The sequence below is a fragment of the Antechinus flavipes genome, chromosome 5 (genome assembly GCF_016432865.1).
Source record: "Antechinus flavipes isolate AdamAnt ecotype Samford, QLD, Australia chromosome 5, AdamAnt_v2, whole genome shotgun sequence".
Lineage (NCBI taxonomy): Eukaryota > Metazoa > Chordata > Mammalia > Dasyuromorphia > Dasyuridae > Antechinus > Antechinus flavipes.
In genome coordinates this window covers 52,777,522-52,805,398 of record NC_067402.1, presented here as the reverse complement: position 1 = coordinate 52,805,398, position 27,877 = coordinate 52,777,522, and the positions used below count along the sequence as shown (strand labels likewise).

General features: G+C 34.4%; 1 protein-coding gene across 1 annotated transcript in view; it reads left to right on the top strand.

Moving 5' to 3' along the window:
• Positions 1-27,877, top strand: part of CUBN (cubilin) — a 282,230-nt gene that overhangs the window by 204,457 nt on the left and 49,896 nt on the right. Inside the window, exons 50-56 of the mRNA XM_051963617.1 lie at positions 3,028-3,177; positions 5,816-5,937; positions 7,385-7,610; positions 8,534-8,721; positions 12,593-12,749; positions 20,265-20,414; positions 26,536-26,736. Of these exons, the coding sequence (XP_051819577.1) occupies positions 3,028-3,177; positions 5,816-5,937; positions 7,385-7,610; positions 8,534-8,721; positions 12,593-12,749; positions 20,265-20,414; positions 26,536-26,736 (1,194 nt within the window). The remainder of the gene's footprint in view (positions 1-3,027; positions 3,178-5,815; positions 5,938-7,384; positions 7,611-8,533; positions 8,722-12,592; positions 12,750-20,264; positions 20,415-26,535; positions 26,737-27,877) is intronic.

Genomic DNA, 27,877 nt, shown 5'->3' with positions numbered 1-27,877 from the left:
ACATACCATTGTTTATAATTCTTCAGTATCTTTGTTTAAAGATTGAATAATCTGACTATGAAGAAAGAACATTGATCTTTACTCTCCTTAGCAGTGTATCTATTAAAGTTTTAGGGCTAGAGTTAGGATTAGAAGCGACATTTATCCAATTTTCTTTTAAATTCCCAGAAATCATGTTTTTTAGTATTGAGCTTGAAACCTTCCATAGAGGGCAGTCCATTAGAAGAAGAAGACCACCTGGGTTTACGCTGGCATATTTACATTTAGGATTTATTAAAAAGATCATGGAAGAACCAATGTCGGGGGAAAATTAGCTTCCTTTCTTGTGAGGGATTACCTCTTAGACTTACCTTTCTGTTTCTAATTTTTAAAAAAGAGAAAGAAAAATTCAAAATATACAACAATACTACAAAATAAAAGAGTTAAAATGAGATTTTAATTTATTATTGATATCCATTAAGGCCAATTACATTTTATCTGAATTCAAAGACTTGTATTTGGGCTCTACCAGAACCCAGAAACAATAAAGAGCACTTTAGTAATTAATGTATAATAAAGATAATGTGATCTAAGGTGGTGTTGTCATATGCAGCAACATCTTGAGCACTTAACAAGATTAAAATATAATTGTGAAATATTTTTTAAAATAAATAAAAATGCAACAGAATATAGGTAAAGTTAATATGTAATCTTCTAAATCAATATGCAGCTTGTAGGGATCTTTATGTATGATTTAATTTTCTTTTTCTTTTTTTCCTGAGGCAATTGGGGTTAAGGTACTTGCCCAGGGTCACACAATTAGGAAGTGTTAAGTGTCTGAGGTCAAATTTGAACTCAGCTCCTCCTAACTTCAGGGCCGGTGCTCTATCCACCACACCACCCAGTTGTCCACTTGATTTAATTTTCTCTATGAGTTTGACACCACTGATCTAGTGGATAGAACAATGTACTTGGAATCAAAAACCCTGAGTTAAGATCCCTTTTTACAGATGAGGAAACATATCTGAGAGAAAATATTTGTACTAATCTAATTCAAGGTTGTTGTGAGAAGTATATTTTATAAACCTTAAAGAACAACCTAAATGTATGTTATTATTAAAATGCTTATTTATTTGATAATGTGAAGTGTTGATGTTTTATGTTTTAGAGGAACCAAATCTTTATAAAAAATAAGATCAAAGACTAAGTATTTTAGACAGAAAACTTGTCAGTTCTTTTTAGGGATATAGAATTTAGATATAAGTCCCAACCAGTGAGAAGAGACCAGAGTAGGAAAAAGAAGAACAAGTTAGCAAGCAATGACTGAATACTGATTAGCCAAATACAGCTGCCTTTATTCTTCCAAGCCCAGTGGTGGACCATTAAACTATAATGGTATGTTCATTTATGAAGTCAGAGAAATTAGTTTGACAGAGTAAAGAGAAGTCTATCATCCCTAACTTTTCTAAAATTCTATTTACTTCCTTAACTTCTTTCTTATTTATTTTGTGGTTCGATTTATCCAGTTTTGAGAGAACAAGATTCAGATCCTCCCACTAGTAGAGTTTTGCTGTCTATTTTTTCTTGCAGCTCTCTTAACTTTTTCTCTAGGAATTTGGATGCTATACCATTGGGTTGTATATATGTTTAGTATTGCTATTACTTCATTATTTATGAATTAATTTATTAATTAATATTAGTATTAATATGACTTTATTATCTATGCACCTTTAGCAAGATGTAGTTTCTTCTTTATCTCTTTTAATAAGGTTTATTTTTGCTTTTGCTTGATGTGCTATCAGGATCACTACCCCTGCTTTTTTTTTTTTTTTTGCTTCAGCTGAAGCATAATAGATTCTGCTCCAGCCTTTTACCTTTACTCTGTATGTATCACTGACAGAGTAAATACAGAGGAGATGAGTATCCTCTAACACAGGGTATTAGATTGCACATAAGTAACAATATTTATAAAATTACTCAGTTCTAAAAAATGAATTTTAGTCCTAAATAGAAAAGATTTAATTCATGAAATCTATCCAAAGAGATTCATTTTTTTTTTTTAGAAAAATAGAAGTCTATATTTGGTCCCCATTCTGTCACAGGGATCAGAAAAGTGAGATCTCACTTGATAAAAGGAGCAGCTGGACTTGGAATGACCAGGACACAGACTGCTCACAGTCCTCTGGAAGCAATGAAGGAGAAGGGAGATCAAAACAGTTTTTACATATAGACAACAGAAGGAAGTCAAGCCAGTAGGTGACAGGTGCTGTGTCTCAGCAGATGGGTGGATATAGGACAAGGGAGAGACTTTAGTAGCCAGACATAGGGAAGATCCAGGCAGGCAGATGGCTGTCAAAAAAGGGTTGAGAGTGAACAACAAATCACTTCATGAACATGACACTTCATGTCAGAGACAGATAGACATCCAAGACAATGACATAAAGAACAAAACAAGAGCGCAATTACTAGAAATGGAGTATAGAGTAGGGGTTTAGCCCCTTACTCCCCCACACACACTTACACAAACATAATACACACCCAGAGAAAGAGAAATTAAAAAGAATAACTTGACCATGACTTATAAATGTCAGAATCCTTATATATTCTGCATGGACTCATTCTCAATATAGTGATGGTTGGAATCCCAGCTGTCCTTATCAAAAGGGCAGAAATGGGGCAGCTAGGTGGTACCATGAATAGAGCACCAGCTCTGAAGTCAGGAGGACCTGAGTTCAAATATGCCTTCAGACACTTACCACTTTCTAGCTATGTGACCCTGGGCAACTTAACCCCAATTGCCTCAGCAAACAAACAAACAAACAAAAAAAGGGCAGAGTTCCTGAGTTTAAAATTGGGAATAACTACTTTAGAGGATCTATTTTCCAGGGTCTTGGTAATTATAATATGTTATATTTGTCAAGAACATTTCAAAACTCAAAGTACTATTTGAACGCTAGTTATCATTATCACCATTATCTAAATTAATCTAATAGATTTTATAAGAGCAACAAAATAATGTTACATTCTTTGTTTGTTCATTTTCTTCAGAACATGGTGGTGGTTCTCAAATAATAAAAATTTGTGGACAGACATTACCTACAGTACCCTTTGCCATACCCTTTCCTCAGATCTGGGTGCACTTTGTAACCAATCAACTTGTGGAAAAAACTGGATTCCATGCTCACTACTCCTTCACAGGTATGACTTTTGGTTCAACTCTTCGGCTCTATCAAATGGAAATACAGGACTAGATAATTTTCAAACAGCAAGCATTTTTTGAATACCTATATTTGTGCAGTATTTGTAGAGCATGTTAAAAATATAGGACAAGATTATTACCCTCAAAAAGTTTATAGTAAGTTGGGAAGTCAACACACATGAAATAATGAAATTGTATTAAGTGACAATGTTTGCTCAAGTGGTAAGTGAAATGGTTCAGAGAGGGCAAAGATCACTGGGGCTGAAATAATCCATTATCTTAATGGAGGAAATGAAATTTGAGATGAACCTTGAAGAATGGATAATATTTTAATAGACAAAGGGAAGAGGAGACATGGCGTACAAGGATGGGTGAGTAGCATCATCAGAAATGGAAATTAGCAAGTCACAGAGCAATGACATTAAAGAAAGTACTTTGTTTAGAGTAGGGAATTGAGTTGTGAGAAACATGGTAGGATGGGATCATTCTTTGGATGGCTTTGAAAGGTAAGTAAAAAAGTCTTGATTTGATAACTGAGATCTATTGTAGGGTCTAAGTAAGCAAGGAACATGATGAAATTATTATTTTAGGAAAGGAAGATTGACATAATGTGAAGGATAGAAGGGGAAGGAGATATGGGAGTTAGATCAACTAAGATGTTATAGAATCCAGGTGTGAGATTGAGTGCCTGGACTCATGTGGTGGCAGGAAGAATGAAGAAGACAAAGGAAAAGGCTGTTAGAACTTAGTATACAGGGGAAAAGGAAGAAGATGAATGAAGGATGAGTCTCAGATTTCTTTCCTTAAAGACTCAGATGATATACTGGTGTGGATGACAGAAAGAAAAGGAAATTTGAGAAGAGAACCAGTAAGGATGTTTAGCCTGGAGAGGAGAGGACTTGGGATGGGGTCAAGAACAGTATTGCTCTATTCCAGCATTTGAAAGGATATCATGTGGAAGATTTGTTTGATTTGTCGCAGCGTGCCAAACTAAGAGCAAGGTAGCCTCTGAATAAATAAAACTATCCTAACTTAAATAGATTAATTTTTTTTCTCAATGGTATTTTGTTTTTCCAAATATAAGGAAAGTTTTCAGCATTCATTTTTTGCCACATTTTGAGTTCCAAATTTTTCGCCCTCCCTTCTTGATCTCTCCCCTCCCCCCAATACAGGAAAGCAATCTGATATAGGTAGTACATGTACAATACTTTTAAACATATTTCCATATTTATCATGTTGTGAAAGGAAAATCGGAATGAAAGGAAAAAAATCAATGAAAAAGAATAAGCAAACAAGTAAACAAAAAGGTGAAAATAGTAATTTTCAATCTGCCTTTAGTCTCCATAGTTCTTTCTCTGGAGGTGGATGGCATTTTCCATCCCAAGTTATTGGAATTGTCTTGGATCACTATGTTGCTGAGAAAAGTCTATTATATTTGATTATCACATAAACTTGCTGTTATTATGTACAACATTCTCCTAATTTCTCTCAATTCAGTATGAGTGCATGTAAATCTTTCTAGGTTTTTCTGAAATCAGTTCATCTTTTCTTACAGAACAATAATATTTTACTAAATAGATTTCTTTAGGGGGCAATGGGTTCCCCTTCATTGAGAATCATCAAGCAAAAGTTCAATGACCACTTGTCAGCAGTATTCTAGATGGAATTCCTGCTGAAGAAAAATCTGGACTAGACGATCTCAGAGTTCTAGAGACACTTTCTGTGAAAATTAAAATAATTTAAGTTTTTGATACATTGAGTTTGATATGATAGCTGAATGTTCTGTCATAAATGTATGCCTTGTAGGCCATAAGAATGACAGGACCAAAAAACAGATAAGTCTCCTAGATCAGGGAGAAAAATTTGGGAGTTATCCTAGTGCAGATGCTAATAGGAACCAGAAGAGGAATTCATGTTCAGGGAGAAGAGCCTCAGGGAGTGCTGAGGTTGGGTTGATTTTGTTCTGTTTTTTGGTCAAATGAACAAACAAGAGTTAGGACTTAATAGGCCTGTTGCTTAAAACCAACCACCAAGAATCAGGCTTTTTCAGATGTTTATGAAATAGAATCTGTTTCAAAAATATATAAAAACCAACCCCTAAGAATCAGGTTTTTTCAGATGTTTATGAAATAGAATCTGTTTCAAAAGTATATGAAATCTCCACCTTAATGTAATATAACTCAAAGATGATGGTCAATGTATGAAAAGGCAGACATGACAGCATTTACCAGTTGAACCAGCTGAACATCCTCAATAGCTAGAGCTTGGGATAACAGAGCTGTGTTTTGAAGCTCATATTCACTGGGCTGGCCATTTGAAGAAAGTGAACTTTCTGACCCATTGTGCTTTTTACCATTTATGCATCTATCTAGTCCAGCCCCAGTTGGTCTTTGCACAGTGTTTTTAGTTCCCAGTTATGCTGCCTGCCCTTGTCTTTATAGAACTCCATTCTCTTTATTTTGTCATTCACCCCAAATGCCATGGACATTTTCATCCCACTTATATCCAGCTGCTTTTATTTCAATGTGGCTTTTTAAATTCAGTACGTAACTGCTTCTGTGGTTGTGTCTTTAGGCTGCTCTGGTTTTGTTTCCTCATTTTAACCTTATTCAGAGGGCTGTGAACTTTGATTTTTAGATTGCGGCGGCATACAGATGGGTGAAGGAGGAGTGATCACTAGCCCAAATTATCCATCCCCATATGGAAAATTGAGCCACTGTGCGTGGTTGTTGAAAGCTCCACAAGGTCACACCATCACTGTGAGTTCTAATTAATGTTACTTAAGAACTGGTGGGGAGAGGGGAGGGCTGGGAGCTGCAAGTGAAATATAGAATGTTAACACCTGCACTGAGAATGGGAGTAAAGATATGTTTTAAGATCCAAACATGGAGCAAAGGAAACCAGCAAATCCATTAGTGTTGCTATAGTAATTAATTTTCTAGAAAAGGAGCTAAATTTGGAGGCAGATCGAAATTTGGGTTCAAATCTCAGCACTGCTATTTACTAGTTGTGACCTCATACAAGACATTTAAGTGGGCTCCAGTTTCCTTATCTACAAAGAAAAGACTTATATTGGAAGACATTTAAGTTCCCTTCCTTAGAGAATACCTTGTGGGAAGAAAGCACTTAAGAGGTCATGCTCTATTGAGTCATTTAAAAAAAAGATCTATAAACACTTCTTTAATCCTTTGATTTTGTCCCCAAGTTGGCTCTTGTTTAAGGGATCTTGGTGAAAACTCAGATTGTTTAAGCTCACAAACCATAGATGTTATGTGGGCCAATACCCTCATTTTATAAATGAAAATAGTGAATTCCAAAGCAGTCTCAAAAGTGACTTGCCCCAGATCATACAGTAATGACAGGACCAGGTTTTGAACTCAAGTTTGCTATGGGCAAGTCCAGGAGTTTTTTCTGTATTGCCTGGCATCTTGGAGCTCAGTCTCTCTTAGCAGGAACTCATAATTTATTTATTTATTTTAAAATTTCTTATTAAATTTGTAATAGTATTTTATTTTTTTCCAAATACATGCAAAGATAATTTTCAACATTCACCTTTGCAAAATCTTGTATTCCAAATTTTTCTCCCTCTCCCCTCCTTTAAGACAGCAAGCTATCTGATATGTTTAACATATTTAAAATGTTAAATAAAATAAAAATATTTCATAATCATCATGTTGTATAAGCAAAATCAGATTAAAATCGGGGAAACATGAGTAAAAAACCCAAGCAAACAACAAAAAGGTGAAAATACTATTTGATCTTTGATTCATTTTGATCCAAATTGATCTTTGAGCTTTGATCCACATTCAGTCTGAATGTAGATGGTTTCCATCATATGTCTGTTGGAATTGCCTTGAATTACCTCATTGTTGAAAAGAACCAGTGACTCAATTTGTAACTTATCATTCTGGTTTAGTGACTGCCATTGTCCTTCCATTACACCTCCGAGGTCTCCAGATAGACACGGGGATGGAGCAAGATTTTATTTGGCTAGACCTGGTTCTACCTATTGACATTCTCACTCTTGAAGAACCTACTGCAAAGCAGACTTTTAGTAAAAGGAAAATAGTGAGGGAAAGCAAGGGAAAGAGAGAGAGGAGGTTGGGGGAAAGGATAGAAGAGAACAGAGCACAATGACAATGAAGAGATCATGGGTAGGAAACCCATTTGTAATTTTGAATACCTCACTCTTTTTTTTTTCTTTAGCTTTCTTTTAGGTCCTTTGACATTGAAAACCATATCATATGTTTGTGGGACTCTGTCACTGTTCTCAATGGAGATTCTCTAGCATCTCCTGTAGTAGGACATTTTTGTGGAACGACAATCCCCCAGCCAATACAGTCCGGTTCGAATCAACTGTTGGTCATCTTTAACTCAGACCATTCTGTGCAACGAGGGGGTTTTTCTGCCACATGGACCACACATACTCTGGGTAAGGAGAATGTTATTCTCTCTTATCTCTATCATAGGTATCAATATCAATTGTATCAATAATAATCATCACAATCCTTAGCATTGTCCAATGGTTCAGCATCAGTAAGTGATCTCATTTTAATCACTGAAAATGATATTTTAAAAGATGTACCTGTTTTACAGCCAAACCTACTATTTCCCAAGAGTAACAGGGCCTTTCTATCTGTCTTGCAGCTGAAACTTCTACATGTTGTCTCTTCTCATTAGAAATTGAGCTTCTTAAAATCAGGAACACCAATTTTTTTCTATTTGTTTACTCTGGACTTGGCACAGTGTTCTATACATAGCAAGGGCTTAAAAATGATTAGACATACACCATTTAACAATCCAAATGGCACTGTGACTCCAAAAGCTGACAGAAAGACATCCCATTGCTATAACAAATCATCAGAAATTCATTGATGTATATAATGTGATGTATAAAATGTGATGATAATGAAAATGATTGGAGAAAGGAATACTTCAAAATATTTGTTTTTCTCTGCATGGGGTCTCATTCCACCCAGGTCAATCATACACATTCTATGCACTAGCAAATAGATGTACATTACTGTGGATCAAAAAGTTCATCACTTTGTGACCAGTTTTTTTGTTTGTTTTTGTTTTTGTGGGTTTTTTTTTTTTTATTGCTGAGGAACTTTTCCAGAGTAAGGTAGAGCAGTTTTTGAATCATAGACACAATTCATGGCCAAGTTCACATTCAAAGCTTTACTAGCTTGGTAGGACAAGCAAAAACTTTTACTCTGTTGACAAAACTTTCAGGAACTCAGGGTTTACCTCTAGTTCACACATCATTTATATTGATTTTTTTTTTATTTTTATAATAGTGATCTTACTTCACTGGGTCTTGGGTTAAAGAGCATTGTCGTGACATTTTTCCAGGTTGTGGTGGAATACTTCATTTTGACAGCAGTATAATCAAGTCTCCTCACTGGCCTCAAAATTTTCCTGTGAATAGCAGATGTACATGGACAGTCATTGTACACGAAAGCAGACACCTAGAGATCAGCTTTGACAATAATTTCCTGATTCCCAGCAGTGATGGACAGTGTCAAGACAGCTACATAAAGGTCAGTGACATTTACTTAATTGAAGCAAAAGTATTTTGGCGAATATAAATATTTGACATGTAAATTACTTCCTGCTATTGGGAGTTAGAAAGAAAATTATTTTATAGCTTAGATTTTATATACAGAAAAGTGAGAAAATGATAATTTTCATAGTTAAAACTGAACTTCAGGAAGCTTGGATTGAGGGCTAAAATAACCTGGATTTTTTTCTCTTTTCTTGTTATATTAATTGACTTGGTAATATCATTAATGCCTCCAGATTCAACTATTATTTTTATGCAGAAAATGTTCAGATCTGTACATCAACCCTAATCTCTATCCTGAGTTCTAATCACACATTACCAGTTGACTTCTGAACATCTAGAACTGGAAGAATGAATGAACGACAAACCACCCCCACCCAAACATTTAAGTGCTCTCTCCTGATTATTTTGGACTTAAAGTTTCCTTGGATTCTTTCAAGATTTAACTCAAGTCCTAATTTCTGCATGAGGTCTTTCCTATCCTGTCTTGATTGCCTCCCAACACCCCTCACTAAGTTCCATCCAACACATACAGGCACAGTTGTGTGTGAATATACATATTTCTATATCTCTATATTTATATGTCCGTAGTTATTTATGTGCTGGCCCCTCTATTAGAATGTGAACTCCTTGAAGTCAGAGGCTATTTTTGGTTGGTTGTTTGTTTACCCTTTCTTTATGTCTCGCTCATAGTAAGTGCTAATTAAAAAATGCCAACTTTAATGCATAAAACATGGATAAAACAAGAGGTGTGCTAGTAAATGTCTAACAATTGACTTTCCCTTCAAAATGTACATTACATATTTTAAGATTAATTTGCAATATTAGCATTTTCTCCATCACTTTCTTAAGTCTAGAGTAGATCAAGCCCCGATTTGTAACATTTATCATTTCTGAGGTCTAAATGCTTACAAGGAAAATTCAACTATTCAAACTCAGAGTCAGTTTAAACTGACTGCAGCGGAGATCTGCACTGGTCCCGTGAATTGAGGATATTAGTCTATGCCCAGAACAAAAGACCAAGAACTTTTTGACTTTCTTTTTTTCCTTTGATCATCTTTATCCAAAATGTACATAATTGTGTACTTTGGGTTAAAAATATTACCCATCAGGGGCAGAATATAAGGACATTTTGGGATCTGCACATGGTAGTGAGTCTCTTGGTCATTTCTGTGTCAGTTTGTTTTGTCCTTGCTTGACATTATAATCAAAAATTTCTTAGACATTATCTCTGTTATATTTTTAATGGAATCTCATGTGATTTTGACATATTCATGTGATAATCCTTGTCAGAGGAAACTATTTCCAGTAAAAATTTACTCTATATTGGTCCATGCTTTTTACTAGTCAAGAAACAAGAAGCACACCTTCACATTGATAAGTTGTCCAAAGATGTGGTTTGCAATACAATACTGTTTGTAAAAACCTTGCCTGTTCCCTTCTCAAATTTCATCAAGAATGGCTTTGATGCACAAGAATGGAAACTTCTTGAAAAGAATTTTGTCTCCCAACAACCGCCACTTGTACATAGTAAGCACTTAAAAATGCCTGCTGATTGACATTATTCCCATACAAATACAGAATTGTAAAAATGGGTATATATTTTAGTAGATACTGATATTTTATTGGTTTCTGGAAGTAATAGATGGGTCAGTTGATCAAGTATCTAAGTTTTATAACCCAGAGGCACAGAATCTCCAAGAGCAACTTGGGAGACATTGTTTCAGAAACAATCTTGGTCAGTTATACAAATGATATTGCGTAATGGTTATTTGTGGCTCCGACTTTCCACTAAATAGCCACATTATATTAACTTCCCACTTCCACCAACCAAGAGTGTCCCATATGCTGCAGATGAGTCACTTTGGTCATTAAATCTACATTTAATGATGCTACAGAAAACATCAAAGACTAAGTATCCCAGTTTTTTCTTTTCTCTGTAAATATTAATGTTGTCTCTGTCGCTCAGACATCACAGGAGGGCTGAGGATCTATTACTTTTCATTCAACAAATAGACAGGAGTCTCTTAACAAATATTTGTCCAGAGAATCAAATTTCTATTTATCTCACTGCAAGAATGACTAAAGGAATAGAAAACTGGGGGATGGAAGAATTTAGATTTCCCTTGAATTGTTTGAATTATTGGGTATCTAGGATACTTACTGTCTAAGTATGTGATATTTCTGGTACATTTAAATTGTCTCGAGTCATTATAGCATGTATATTACTTTTCGATGTTTATAAAGCAACTTAAGGAAAAATCCAAATTTACATGAATAGTTGTTTTTTAAATAATATTCACTTTATATGCTTCAAATTGTTTTTGGTATAAGAAATTAACTTTGCCCTTATTAACAAAGGTAACATTCAATTTCTAAATTTAACTAAAATCTTGAAGATTTTTGAAATATAAAGATAGGTTCTGAAAAGTTTGCTTGTGACAAAGATGAGTTCTGTGAAGTGTTTTAAGAACCAAGAGGCAATTGAAGGGATTTCAGATTGGTTAATACTTTTATAGATTTATTTTCTGACTCTCCTTTTTCTTTTACTTCTGAGTACTAGATGATAGATAAGGAAATGTAGAAGTCTTAAATTTCAGTAGAGGGGTAGAGATTTAAGAACTCTTTTTCATCATCATCATCATTATAAAAATCCTGCTGTTAGACCAAAGGACAGCATTTTATCTGGATAGTTCCTTACTTTAGAAAAGCTTCAGTGCTCATATAAAAGGCATATTTCAACATCTACCTTTGCTCATTACTTACCATTCCAGTGAATTATGAGTATGTTTTGAGTACTGATTACCTTGTGATTATGCTTAAAGTATAATAATATTAATGATAATAATAATAGCATATATACATATATTTCTTGTGATGTATCAGGTATGTTTTAAGTACTTTACAATTATTATCTCATTTAATCCTTACAACAAACCTGGAAGGTAATGTGATTCCCATCTTAAAGTTGAGGGAACTAAGGTAGACAGTAGTTAAGGGATTTATCCAGGATCACAAATCAAGCTTACTAGTTTATTGACCAAGGCTTAAAATGACTGAACTTTTAAAAAAGATTTTTCCACTATTGGGCTACATTATGTTTCTAGTTATACAGTATTAGTCCCACTGAGAAGTGTAGAGGAGATCTGCATTCTCTTTGCACAGGGGCCGGGTAGAATACATAACTATCAGATGAATAATTAACTAGATTAATTTGATAAAAACCTTTTCAATAGAATATTGATCATTAACCTTTTTTTTTTCTAAAAAGTGATTCAAACAATTTACTAAAAGTATAGAGAGGCAGAGATATGCATAGAAGAAGAGGATTAATCATTGATAATCACAAATTTTAATTTTTTTGTACATTGTAATTTTGTAAAATGTAATTTTAACCCACTTATTCTGTAAATGTTCATTTCATATAAAGTATTTATATTTGTCTCTACAATTCAGTTTCATGTTCCTTGAGGACAAGATCACCACCATCTTCTATTTGCTGTGTCATTCAGCACCCAATACTCTAATCCTCACACAATGAATGTCTAATCGCCTTACTCATTCAGTGACTGCTTACTAGATGAGGGAATCTAGAAATAGATTAGACAGTTGATTGATCAAAGAATTATTTAAAAGCTATACAAAAATAAACATGGTATCCTTAAAGAAAAACACAAAGACATATTCTTGAATAAATCAACTCAAGAATTTCCTCTAATAGCATTAAAAGCACATTTAAAAATATGTGTTTATTGTTACTTTAAATTCTATGTACACATAAAGATGATCATGATTTTAAATACTGAAGAGAAACTGAAAATAATAAATTATCTCTATGAATTTGCTAGGTCTGGGCAGGGACTGAGTTAACAGAAGCAGCCCTGGTGGCCACGGCTTGTGGAAGCGTGCCCCCCAGTCCCCTCATCCTTCCAAGAAACTCCTTCACTGCAGTATTTCAATCTCAGAATGCCACAGGGCCAGGCTTCTCTGCATCATACACAAGCAGTAAGTACCACAATTCCAATATGTACTACAAGGCTCACAGATGTCATAACTGGGACTGGGGCATCAGCATTTAGTAGGCAAGAGATGGTCATAACTCGGATAAATTTGGGGTAAATTATCCTGTGGTAAATTCAAAATGGGTTCAAAGGCTGGATCCAAAAACCATATTACTATCTATTAAGAAACCAATGATCTCCTTGAGGGAGACCTCTATAGACTATAGATCAGGGCTATGAATGGTCTGATTTAGAATTTTTATCAATGATAAAAACCAGGATGATTATTATATCAAATTTGCAGATATCAAACATAGGAAGAATAAATAAAATAATGACTGACATTATCAGGATCTTTAAAAAAGAAAAGCTTAACAAGCTAGAATGATGCTTTAAATATAAGATGAAATTGAACATAAATCAATGTAAAAAGAACTGTATTTGAATTCAGAAAATCAACTTTACAAATAACTCGTGAATGCTACAGGGACAAAGTGTGCCTAGGCCCATATTATTATGAGAGATGGGACTTTAATAGATTGAAATTTTCCATATAAGATAGTGATACAATACAGTGATCAAAAAAAGTTATTGTCATCCAAGACTGCATTAGGAAAGGAACAGCGTTCAGAACATGGAATGTGTTGGAAGTGATTACCTTATTATATTCTGCCTCATGATCAGTTCTGAGAAACAGTGAAAAAAATACATGAACAAGCTGGAGATTTTCAGGGGAGAGAACCAGGAGGGTGGGGGAATTTGAAAACTTGTCACTAGAGGATCTGTTGAAGGAACTGGGACATTTAAAAAGAGGATTTGGAGGCACTGCACTTTGCATGAATTCATGTAAATCTTTCCAGGCTTTTCTGAAATTATCCTGCATGTATTTCCTAAGCACAATAGCATTCCATTATATTCACAGACTGCAACTTGTTTAGCTATTCCCCAACTAATGGACATCCCCTCAGTTTTTAAATCTTTGCCATGACAAAAGAACTACTATAAATATTTTTGTACAAATAGGTCTACCCCACTCCCCCCTTTTCAATCTCTTTTGTATGAAGATCTACTAATGGTATTGCTTGGTCAAAACGTATGCACAGTTTTATACTCTTTGGGGCATAGTTCCAAATTACTCTCCAGAATGATTGGATCAGTTCGTATCTCCACCAATAGTACATTAACTTAATTTTTCCATATCCCCTACAACATTTATCATTTTTTCTTTTCTGCCATATTAACTAATTTGATACTTTGGAGTTGTTCTAATTTGTGTTTCTCTAATCTATAGTGACCTAGAGCATTTTTTTTATCTGATTATAGATAATTTTGATTTCGTTGCTTGAAAATTGTCTGTTCATATCCTTTAACCATTTATCAGTTGGGGAAAGACTTGTATTCTTATAAATTTGATTCATTTCTCTATATTTTTGAGAAATAAATCCTATATCAAAGAAGTAAACTCTTCTCTACCTCATCCCACTCCTAATTTTCTACTTTCCTTCTAATCTTGGTTGCATTTGTTTTATTTTGTGCAAAAACTTTAAAATTTATTATAATCAAAATTATCCATTTTATACCCTATAATAAAGAGCAAGAATTCCTGATTTTTTTGTGTCATGATTCCCCTTTGACAGTGAATTTTACATATCCCTTCTCAAATAATGTTTGTAAATACATAGAAATACATAGCCTCACAAAAGAAAATAATTATATTAAAATAAATTCATCAAAATATTTTAAAGGTTTCACAGACCTCAGTTTATGAAACCTTGTTCTAGCATAATAATAAAGAACATTTAAACTTTACTATGAGGTTAGGGAGAGGTTAGAGAGCGGTTAGTTAGAGAAAGACAAAGAGAGTTAATCTCAAAGTAGTTTGTCAAATTATTTCATTTTCTTTGGTTTAATGTATTGAAATCATCCCCATTTGATGTGAAGATGGTGGTGGCAGAATCCAACCCTGTTGATGATTCTAAAAAGTATATTCTTCTCCTCAGCTCACTCTTATATTAGGGAAGGAAACAAAAGCTTGTCCTCATGTGATTTGTTAGTATCTGCTGTTCCTTTGTTTCCCTCTTTTAAATCAGATTAAAGATCTCAAGATCTTTAAAGAAAGAGAGATCTACTGGGCCAGTGTTGATTAGATCACAATGCTATAAATTCTTTATGTTAGTAAAGGACATTTTGGTATTAACAAGAAAGAATAACACCAGCAATGAAGATAAAGTGCCCTGAATATCCTTGAATTAAAAAATGTAATCTTTGGATTTCTCCAGAGTTGTATAGTCATTTAGAAGACTGATAGTGATTAATAAGCCCATTGGAATCAATCCCTCTTTTCAACTGGCAGTTAAAATCCAATTAGACCTTTTTTTTTTTTTTTCCCTTCTTGAAATATTTTTAATTCAAGTTTCAAAGTAAAACTTCCTCTTGAAATATTATGATTTGAGAATGTGTGTTTTATACTAGTGTCAGAACTATTCACTAGGTCTTTTTAAAAATACCTTAAAGTTCTCATAGTGCCAGTCATTCTTTAGTCTGAAATTCTGTTCCCATAATTTTGGATTCTGTGCCACCTCAAGGGATCTTCCAGAAAACAAACAAACAAATCCCTGATCCCAAGGCATAATTTCTATTTGTTAAGATAACTTCTCAGCTTCCAGATCATTGGGAGGAAGCAGCACAGCACAGTAGAAGGAACACCAAATTTAGAGCCAGGGAAAATGGAAATGAATCTTGGCTCTGCCATATTACTACAGGTAGTAGCCTTATTACAAGTAATGTCACCTCTCTAGATTTAAGTTCCCCATCTCCAAAGTCAAGGAGGTTGAACTTGATGCTATCTATAACTTCCTCTGATTTTACAAACTTAGATTCCATATAGTCAAAAACCTGGTACAACAAAAGAATTTGAAACATCCTTGCAAAATGTGTAATAGCTTGACCTATATGATCTCAGTTTTGGCTTAAATAATATAATATGCTTGTATGCATCCCTACAGAAAATAGACAAAATGAATTAAATGAATAAGCAATATTCCCTAAATTACCCCCCCAAAAAAATTTGAGTTTTTTTAATCACAAAAAATCCATAGAATCTCTGTTGAAATCAACATGATCTGAGTCATAATTTTATTAAGAATTTATTAATATAAGGCTATCTTGTTGAAATGTTCTGTTATTAGCTATATAATTCAACTGAAATGAGGGAGTTTTTATCCCATATCATTATGGAGGACCTTCTATCCATGGTTGATATGTGACTTTGCTAATGAATGAAACATAATATGTTCTGACTTAAGAAAGAGAAGGGAAGAAGAGAAGTGGCTGTTTGCTCTCTTCATGTGGGAGGAAATTTTTCTTTGATCAGAATAAAATAGACATCAGATTACTTTTGGCTTCAATGAGCATCAAGGTTCTATATAGTTGCTTCTCTCTTTTCTGTTGCATGTTGAGAAAGGATGCAGTTATTCAGAGAACAAGAAGGTTGGAAAGATAAAATATTGTCCTATCCATTACTTCATACTGAATGGAGGGAGCAATATGCTAATGAATCATAGATTTAGAGCTAGAAAGCATTTTCTAGATCATCCAGTCTAACCCGCTCAATTTGCAAATGAAGGAACCGAAGACCAAAGAAATTTTATAATTTATGTAAGGGTGTAAGAAACCCAGAATTGTCTGGCTTAAATCCAGTATTTCCCCTACTTCACCAGAGAGTTGGCCATTGAGAAAATTACCCCCAGGATAGTTTGTTACTCAGATAGATAAAAGTGGAAACCAGAAGTTCTAGAAAGGACTTTGGCTCATCTGCCCATAGAACATTTTTAAAGAAAAATCACTGTGAAGAATTTTTTACTACAGCCTAAGATGATTTAGAATGAAGTAATAAAGGAATTTTTATAGTAACTTTTTTTTTTATTTTTCAAAATATTTGCAAAGATAGTTTTCAGCATTCACTCTTGCAAAACCTAGTCTTCCAAATTTTTCTCCCCCCCATCTCTAGTCTCCCCTATACAGGAAGTAACATAACATAGCTTAAACATGTGCAATTTTTCTAAATGTATTTCCACATTTATCATGCTGGACAAGAAAAATCAGATGAAAAAGAGAAAAAATTAGAAAGAAAATAACAAACAAGCCAACAACAATAACAACAACAATAACAAAAACACGAGAAAGAAAAAAACAAGCAAACAAGCAACAACCACAAAAGGTGAAAATATTATGATTTGATCCATATTCAGTCCCCATAGTCCTTTTTTCCTGCCTGCAAATGGCTGTCTGGATCATAAGTCTATTGTAATTGCCCTGAATCACCTCATTGATGAAAAGAACCAAGTCCATCACAACTGATCATCACATAATCTTCTTGTTACTATGTACGATATTCTCTTGGTTCTACTCGAGAAGTCAAGCATAGTACTAAATTGTGCCTAGGGAATTTGTTTGCTTTGAAAGCTACTTTAAAATGTCATCATTTAAAATCATATAGTTAAGCTGAGTTCAATTAAATGAATTGTTTTCTCAAGAATCAAATATTATCTGTGTATAATATTAGATTACAAAGGTGAAAATGGCATAGTTCCTATTTTTTGAAAACTTACAATTAGCAAATGGCTTTTTATATACAAAGCCATATATGTGATAAGCACAGAGAAATCTAGACCAAGAGTTTTAAGAAATTGAAGAAAGGAGAGCACCTGCAGCCTGCAGTGGGAATGTCAAGGAAGACTTCCTGGAAGATGTGATGTTGAAGTGGTCATGGAAGAAAGAGAAGAATTTCAACCGTGATTAGATGAAGGGAGTAGGTTCTAAGCATGAGATATGAATTCAAAGAGGCAGAATTAAATAGAAAAATTATAAAATCAATATTATAAACGTATTAAAAGCTGATACAGCGTACCAATCTCAAGCAAAAATATCTCTTTAGTTCTATCCATGAAAGTGAAACACCTTTACCACCTCCTAGAGTATTAGCTATTCTTATATTTTTGGTGAATTCCCTTTTAGAGATTGAATTGAAATCTGTTTTTTTTTTTATTAAAGAATTTATTTGTTTTTAACATTCTTTTTAACTTTTGAGTTTCAAATTCTCTCCTTACCTCCTTTCCCCTCTTTTATTCTCTGAGAAGGCAAGCAGTATTATATCAATTATACATGTGAAGTCATGCAAAACACCTCCACATTAGCCATATTTCAAAAAATCAAGGAAAAATTAAGGGAGAAAATTATACTTCAGTTTTCACTCAGAGTTCATCAGTTCTCTCTTGAGGTAGTAATACTATTTCATCATTGGGTCTTTGAAATTGCCTTGGATCATCATATTGATCAAAGTATCTGAGTCTTTCACAGTCGATCACTATCACAATATTGATGTTACTTTGCACAATGAGCTCTCAGCTTTTCTCACTTCACTTTGATCAGTTCATATATGTCTTGTCATGTTTTTCTAAAACACCCCTCCTCAGCATTTCTTATAGCAAATGATAAGTATTTCAGTGATAGCAAACATCACACATAGTAGTATAGTAAATTCCTGAGGAGCATGTGCTACTAGAGCAAAACAGCATAGACAAAGTACCTATTTGTAGGAGCCTGAAATTTTAGACTACCTAGGACAAAAACAACTTAAGTAAGGGAGATAGACAGCATAGGTTTCTGTGAAGGATTGCTACACATATTTTTGCACATGTGGGTCCTTTTTCCTTTTTTAAGATCTCTTTGGAATACAGACCCAATAGAAATACTGCTGGATCAAAGGGTATGCACAGTTTGATAGCCCTTTGGGCATATTTCTATTTGCTTTCCAGAATGGCTGGATCAGTTCACAACTCCACTAACAATGTATTAGTATCCCAATTTTCCTAAATTCCTCCAACATTTATCATCTTTACTAGGAAATAACTTAAAAATAAAGTATACTATCAACTGAGTTTCATGACTAAATGCAATTTGTGGTGGATAATTAGGATAACTACATGCAGTTAGATAGTCAGGATAGCAAACAGGGATTTAACTCCATACAGAGCAAGTTGTTGTCAAAAAGAATTAGGACTCATTAAGAAGATTTTCTTACAAGTATAACAACAACAACACTAATAATCATAGTCATAATTTATATTTTGAGGTCTGCAATGTGTTTTATGTATAATATCATTTTATTCTCAGAAACCTGTTTTACAGATGAGAAAGAATGAAGCTACTGATGAAAGTGAACAGATTTTCTCAGTATCACACAAAAGTATCGAGGCAAGAATTGCCTTCATGTAGCTCTCATTTCAAGTAGAATGAGGGGAAGGAATGTTGATCATACTTCAATTTCAGGAAGAATAATTGAAGGAGGAAATGAGAAAAACTGTAAAATAATACCTTTGTGACTAGGGATTCTTGCAATCAACAATGAAAGAGAAAGAAGAAAAGACAGAGTTTGGAAAGGAAGTAATAAAGGCAGGAATTATGCAAAAAAATTGTGACTCTGACTTTCCTTATATTTTGTGGATATATTCTTCCTGTATCTCACAGTTTGGATGAACAATCCTGCTTATAGGATCACGGAAGGAAGTGAGTTAGCTAATAAGAAAGTGAATCAGGAAATAGGAGAGGTTTTTCTTCTTCATTTTTTCCACAGCTAATGTTATCTTTGGAGCACAGTTATAATGGGGTAACAAAAAGACAGGATCCTTCTAGTTGTAGTAACAGAACTAATTCCTTTAATAGGTATGTATATATATATAAGTTATATATCTCTAAAATCTATAGTTATGAATTATTTCTCTCAGTATTCATTTTCATAGGTGTCATTTACTATTTAAATGCTGCTAAGGTAAATGATCCTAAAGAGTTTCCTAGGGCCTTGAGAGGTTAATAGTGTAAATTACAGAGCCATCTTTAGCAGGAGTTAGTTCCCTACTCAGATGGTATAGATGAGAGAGAGAGGGAAAAGGGAAATCAGAGTGGGGAGAGAGAGGAGGGAAATAGAGAGGAAGGAAGAAAGAGAAAGAAAAGGAGGAAGGGAAAGAGGAGAGGGAGAGGGAGAGGAGAAGGAAGAGAAAGGACAAAAGAGACAGAAAAGAAAGAAAAAATAGGAGAGAGAGAGAGAGGAAAGAAGGAGAGAAAGGGAGAGGGAGAGAGGAAGGAAGGGAGGGAGGGGGAAAGAGAGAGAGGGAGATGGAGAGGGAGAGGGGGAAAGGCAGAGGAGAGGGAGAAGGAGAGGGAGAAATAGTGAATTTATCTCTTTTAAGATATTTAAACAAGAATTTTATCCAGAATTACTCAGTGTATTTATAGTGAGATATCTGTTCATTACTTAACTCACTAAACTACGTGGCCTTTTCATAATCAGAAAACATGCTCTCCTCCCATACTATTAGGTATTTTAGTCATGGAGCCCATTGCCTGTACGGTGCTGTCAGAGTGGACACAGGGTAGTCCAAGGATCACTAATCCAGCTGAAGATGGGTGCGAGGGCAGGACCCCGTTACTGATGCCTTTCTTCCTGTTTGTCTCCATGCAGGCTGCGGAGCTAACTTCACCAGCCCTTCAGGTTACATCATTTCTCCTAACTATCCAAGTCAATATGATAATAGCATGAACTGCAACTATATCATCAAGGCAGGGGAACGAGACATAGTATTGTTAGATTTCCAGTCTTTCCACCTACAAGGTAAGTGCTCATTGCTTTGGTTTTCTTTTGTTTTGGGGCCTTCCAGAATGCAAAACAGGCTACATTTCTGCTATGTGTAACCCATTCTGCAAAAATCTGACCCCTATAATCCTGCCTCAGACACTAGCTGTGTGACCACGAGGAAATCACTTAACCTCTCAGGCCCTCAGTTTCCTTAGCTGTAAAATTAAAAGTTTGCATTTAATGGCCTCTGAGATCTCTTTCACATTTATATGTATCATCCTGTGTTTAAATCTGACCAGATTCTGAACAATACTATCTTGAAGAAAAAAAAAAAATTTTTTTCTGGTAGTGGAAATAGATTATCCTTTGGGGATCTCCTGGAGGCACAAATATATACATTTCTCCAAAGCAGACATTCAGGATTTCCAGAGTATTAGATTTCTGCTTTCACCAGTATATTTATTCATTTCCCACTGCATAGATGGGCTCAAATGATCACTGAGTGATATTGTCATGTGATATAATTATGACATCGTAAATATTCATAACTTTTGACATATGTGAACTGAAGATCAAGTAAACCCAGAAAAAAACAGTATGTATGATGATAATAATTAAACAACTAAAACCAAGAAAAGAAAAAAAAAGAAACTGAATAATGATTAAATGTGGCCCAAGGGAAAAGCTGAAAAAATGCACCTGACTCTGATCATTGTAAAAGTGCAGGACTTAGGGTGTAGAATAGTACATACACTGTAAGAACTGCTTTTCTCCCTCTCCCTTTTGCAATTTTTGTTACTAGCAATTATTTGCTGCATAGGGGAAGAGGAAGAATATATTCAGAAATAACTGTGATGTAAAATCAGATGATCAATTTAAAAAATAAAAATTTGTAGGTAATCAGAATATGAAGGCTCAGGGAAGAATTTCTATACATGCATTTGATGACTCTTGATAGATCTGTAAAAGGCAAGGAAAAAGGAATTTCCTTCTTATTAATCAGTTATATTAGTAAACATCAAAACATGATAAGAATGAGAAAAAGGCAGAGAGAAATTAGAAACTGAAAGAGAGAGAGCCAAGAGACATTAACTAGAAACCCCAAATTCTCTTTTATCCCTTCTAAAGTGAGCCAGTTAATTGCAAGCAGCATGATGTGATATAAACAGGAGTGTTTTTCTTGAGCAAGGTCAAATATTTTCATTGCAGAGGCTGTTCCCACCCCTCTCCACTTTTTTTTTCACTAAGTATAGGACATAGGCAAGGTTACAGGAAAGAAAGCACGACTCCCCCAGAAAGGCTTTATAAAAGACCAAGCATTGCTGAGTCAGAGAATAGCAATATAACCAGGGTTTTCTTATAAAAACATCCACTCTAAAGAATGTGTGCTGTTTTACAGAATATCACCCTCAAGGCCAAATTACTAACTTCTTCCATTTCAATATTTATCATCGCCCCTATTCTAGCCCTCTCCATCGCCCTAACAATTTGAACACCCCTATCCATACCCAACACACTCCTAGACCTCAACCTAGGACTTATTTTCGTTCTTTCACTCTCTGGACTATCAGTATACTCAATCAGGATGAGCATCCAACTCAAGATATGCTCTAATCGGAGCCCTACGAGCAATTGCACAAAAATTTGCAAAGAAATATGGAATACTACCAGTGTCCCTAAGTTGTACCAATCCGATAGGACCTCTAATGATTCTGTCAGGCAGGAGGTCTGATGGAAAAGCAGACTGAGTCTGGAATCAGGTGGCCAGGCTTCCAATTTAGCCCCTTCCACTTGGGTAAAGGCTCTCTACTCCTCAGTTTTCTCATCTATAAAATGGGCTGTCAAATTACATGATCCTTAAGGTATCTTCTAACTCCAAGTATATGACCTAAGTTTGGATAATTAACAACTAAGAGGCAGGGTGAAAAAAACAACAGAAGTCAGGAAAACCAAGTTCAAATCCTAGCTGTGTAACTTAACTTCACTATGTCTCAGTTTCTTTATCCCTAAAATGAGTAAATAACATCTACCTCAAAAGGTTATTAGGAGAATCAAGTTAGATAAAATATAAAGTGCTTTTCAAATCTTAAAACAGAATATAAATGCTATTATTGGTATTTTTGTTACTATCATCATATGTTTTTTCTATATGCTACCTTCTTCATATGATTTATGTTTTCTCCTTTGTAAAATGGAGATAATAATATTAGCACACACCTTATATAGTTTTGTGAGATTTCCATGAATAATATATGAAAAGCACTTTGTGCCTTCTCAGTGAGGGTTGGGTAGGGAGAGAGGAAGGGAGAGAATCTGGAACTCAAAGTTAAAAAAATTTTTTTTTAAAAATGTTTTGTATGTAACTGGGAAAAATAAAATATTTTAAAAAATTAAAAAGAAAAGCACTTTGAAGACCATGAAATACTATATAAACATGAGAATTATATTTAAAGTTTATATGGAGCAGTCCATTTCAAGAATCTCATTTGTAATAATACTTTTGTCCCTACTTCTTAGGTTAGGACTAATTGCTCTGAACTGAGCTTTAGCTCTTTATAGATTAGCATACCCTACTTGTTTTATGCTGGTATCGGTATTTCTTCTCTCTACACTAATTCCCCAAGACTAGTGACTTTACTCGTTATATATGATGTCCCAGAAATCTTAGAGCATTCTAAAGTGCCATTAAGACTTTTGAGATACTGAGTATCCCAAATAAGACTGCAAGTATCTCTGCTATTCTTCCTGCTCAGATACTAAATTTAATTGGAATTGTTTAAAAATCCCAAAAGATGTGTACATTTGAAAACTTATGATTTTTGTTTCAAGATGGCAGATAAAACCTCAAGACGTAATATTAACATTTTCTAATAGTGTACCCTATTTCATCAAAATTTGTCAACTCCCCTGAAAATTATCATGAGGAAACTGAGGTTTTGAGAGATTCAATGACTCGCCCATGATCACACAAGTATCTGAGGTGGGATTTGAATTTGTGTCTTCTCCTTCCATGTTAAACATTTTTGTCCTGTATGTCCCAGAGCCATCATTATACACACACGTGTATGTACCTATGTGTGTATACACATGCTAAGTGGTTCAATTAGAGCTGAGATCTTACTTCACATAAAAGATAAAAATTATGGTTCTGTCTACATTCACATATGTGACTGGAGATATGGTCATTCTGAATACTTATGACTCATTGAAATTTTCTCATATGACTGGTATTTCCATCCAACTTAGGTGATGCACAGTAAAGTGAGAAAATAAAATATGTATATTACATATGATTCTGTTTTGTTCTAGTAGAATCATTTTACATAACTCCAAGGGCAGTACTTCAGGTAAGGTATTAGATGATTCAGGCTAATACCAGACCGTTTAGTGAAAAAGAGAATTAAAAAAAGGGAGGAAGCTATGTTATCGTGTCTACAGAATCTCTTCCTGGTCCTCAGATGGATCACGCAGGAAGAATGCCTATTAGAAAGAAAACAAAAAATACAAGATGGTTAAAAAGGAAAGTATTAATTCTTTTCTTAATTAACTTTACTGGTCATAGAATATGTTTTGTTTGTCATATGTTATGTGTTACCAGAAAGATACCCCAAGGTGACGTGGGATTTTCTATTGTTACTATTTACATTTTTCAATCCACTACATGCAACAAGGTTATGTTATACCATCTGGCACATTTGTCACTTTACTTTTTTACTTCATTTAAACTGTCAAAAAAAACACCCCAACAACCCAGTCCTGAGATGGTATTGCTCAACTACTTGGCATCTCTTCCCTTGGCTTTCTCAACTGTTTCAAATAGACTCATTTTGCAATATAATATTGTGAATATAATTTGGCAATAAGATCATAAGATCACAGATTTAGAGTTAGAAGGGCCCTCACTTCACAGATGAGGAAATGGAGATATAAAGAGATTAAAGAAATTGCTCAGTACCACCCAAATAATGAATGTCTTGAAATAAGATTTTAAGACAGGTCTTGGCGACTCCAGGTCCAGTGCCCTATCCACTATGGCAATATGGTTTTTAAAATGGCTTTTATTAATTTTTAAATTTAAATTGCCCAAGCAATGAATTGAGGCAAATTATTTTTGTATAATTTCTTGCTTGCTCATATCAGCCCATGTTTCCCATGTTCCAGGTGCTAGGTAATTAGGGGCCATTGTTTGTGTACTCACCAAGCTCAGTTCTGCAATGGCAATATTTCTTTCTCTCTAACTGATTTTTTTCCTTTATATTTTCTGAATTACTTATCTTTCTTGCAATTCACAGTGGAGATGATAGAGCAGAATTCCTATTTCATTATATTGCATGGAACCTTATGCAGTAGCATGCAATAAAAAATTAAGTTTTGCAAAATGTATTTCAAATTAATAGATAATATGGATGAAAATATTAGTTGACTTATAGTTTTTGAGTCTAGAAGCAATCATAACATATGTTGAAGTATTATATTACATTTAGAAATATATTCTCAAGATAATGGTAAAGATGTATTTTTGTCTGTAAAGATATGTATATCTAATTATATTTTATGTTTTGGTACTTTACATAGTTTTTGTTATATTCAAGAGGATATAGATTATCTTTAATTATTCTGGTCTTACACAATTGTTTTGTTTTCTTACTGATAAACTTTGAAAGGATGCCCATTTTTATTTAACAACAAAAAAAGAGACTGCTGTATTTCAAGTACCTCAAAGGCTTTCATCTATTTTAATCTTTGATGACAGTCTATCTCGTTTCATCTATTGTCCCAGCGTGGCTTTGATGGTTGGCAGATTCTTCAATTCTCCTTTTCACTTTGCAGGATTTTATGACCATAAAGTCCACTGCAAAAGTCTATTCCAGAGCTTTATTTTAGATGAAGGTGAATCTGGACTTTAAAAGCCTAACCATAGACGATGACCTTTGGCAGTTTCGACCAATTTGATATGGTTCCAACCATGGGTCCAAAGCCAGATTGTGTCTGCTCTCTAAAAATCAGCTGAATATTGGCCCCAAGAGGATCCTTCTTTGAAGGCTGGCCTAGAAGTAATGAACAATAGAATTCTAGACTTAATACCTTTTGATCAGTTAGCACAGCCTTTATTAAGCCTTCACATTCCAAAGGAATTTTTGGTGACTTACAAAAAAAAACCTAATATACTGCTTGATTTGTCAAACCATGGTACTTGACCATTTTTCATTTTCCCCATTAATTGTTAAGAGAGAAATAATCCTAACATTTGTAAGTATTTAATGAGAATCAAATGATAATAGGAGACATTTGTCCCCCTCAACCTTATGCCTTTCAGGTTTCTTGGCCCTGTTTTTCTTCTTTTTTAAAAACCTTCTAGGAAGATCTTGAAGTTTACATAAGAATATGGAGAGAGTTTTTCATCCTCCTCAAAGACCCTGTATCAATGAAATCACAGATTCATCCCCAAGCCTGATTATTTTTAAACAAGATTACAACTATTGTACTTGAAACTCAGTGTCACCTTTGTTTCAGCAAGTGGCAGAGTTTAGCTTAGTGTACAAAAAGATGGCAGCATACACTTTTCAGATTGTACCATGCATCATATTAGTTTCCTGTGGCCCATTTATTATTGAGATATGTAAGTTGCAATTATAAAGGATAGCATTCTCATTTGGGAGTCATGAAGACCTGAGTCTATATATTCTCTTGTTGCTTAATAGCTATACAACCATTAACTGCTCACCTATCTATTCTTAATTTTAGACAATTCTGTAAGATTATAAATTATAGACATGTCATGATTTGTGTAAGTGGAGGGAATCTCCACAAGGAAAAAAAATCATAGGTCATTGGTTTATTGACGTATCCTGCACAATGATTTAAGTTACATAGGACATGCTGTAGAGTTAGACATTTTGGTTCGCCACTACCTGGATAGGCACTTAAGATCATTCTGTATCAATTGTACCATTAGTGAAATGAAAATGCACATGATGCACAGGGCTTCATTTCTTTAAATACTCTGGATATTCTGAGAACCAATGGTCCAGTATGTGTAAAGCAACAAGAATTTCCATTAAATTTCATCACAATTTTGGCTTCATGCTTGCTAGTATTAATCGTCATTGTTTCTGGAACTAAGTATATCTCATCTCTTCTTTTTTCTTTTCAATAGAACCTTCATCCATAAGTGGAATATGTACCAATGATGGAGTAAAAATTATCCGAGGTTATGATGCAAATTCCGCACATAGTGCTATATTTTGTGGAAATGAAATTCCTAGAAGCATGAGCATCATTGGCCCAATGATACTCAATTTCTACTCTGACAATAGTGAAACAGACTTTGGATTCAAGGCAACATACACAATAATTTGTGAGTAGCTATAATAATGTCATTCATTTTTTTTTAAAACAGCAAGTTATATTTGAGGCATTTTCTTTCTGCTTAAGGTAAAACCAATACTGAGTTGGGTTCATGGATTTTAGAAAAAAATTACTATTAAGTATAAAAACTTAATTAAACATTTTCTTATCTATGTTTTCTTTAAATGATTATCTCCTTAAAGAATAATTAGGCCTGGTAGTTTACTTGCAGGAAGCTCTCTATATTAATAAATTAGTCCAAGAAGAAGAGGAGGAGGAGGAGGAGATGGAGAAGCAGGAGGAGGAAGAGGAGGAGGAGGAAGAGGAGGAGGAGGAGGAGGAGGAGGAGGAGGAGGAAGAAGAGAAGAAGAAGAAGAAGAAGAAGAAGAGGAGGAAGAGGAAGAAGAGGAAGAAGAAGAAGAGGAAGAAAGAGATGAGGAATTAAAGGAAGAAGTATAAGGGGATGAGAAGGAAGAGGAAGAAGAGGAAGAGGAGGAAGAAGAGGAAGAGGAAGTGGAAGAAGAGGAAGAGGAGGAAGAAGAAGAGGAGGAAGAAGTAGCAGCTCTGTGGATATATTATTCTGTATAGGAAATCCATTAATATTCCTTTCTGAAATAAAATTTTACAAAACTGAGATCTTAAAAAAAAACACCCTAGGTCAGTTTTACTCTAGCTAATTGAAAGAGAGAGTATTCATTTGGAAAATTCAGACCAAAATCAAAATTTTTGGCCTTTTGTCATATGGATAGCACGATAGAGTTGCCTTTTGGAATTTGGCAGTTCAGATAGATATCTCACTTCTCTATTTGATTTTGCTAGTGTCAAAAAGAACATGGTATTTAGATTGCTTAATTTAGAATTATTGCAAAATAAATAATTTTATATTTTGTTTTCAATGAACAAGGTGCATCATTATTGGCTTGTTGTTTTTGTTTTTGTTTTCTTTTTCTTGGAAGAATAGTGTAGTTTTTTTTTTTTTTCTGGGAACAAATTCACTCCTTTATCAGAACTCCAGTGAATCCAGTACCACACAAGCCTGAGAAATACTCCTTTATTGTCTTCCTCCTTTTCTTGACCAACTCCAGTGCCAAATGTGGAAGTTAAATAGTTTCCTTTCAGATAAATCACGTCGGAACCCATCAGCCCCACAG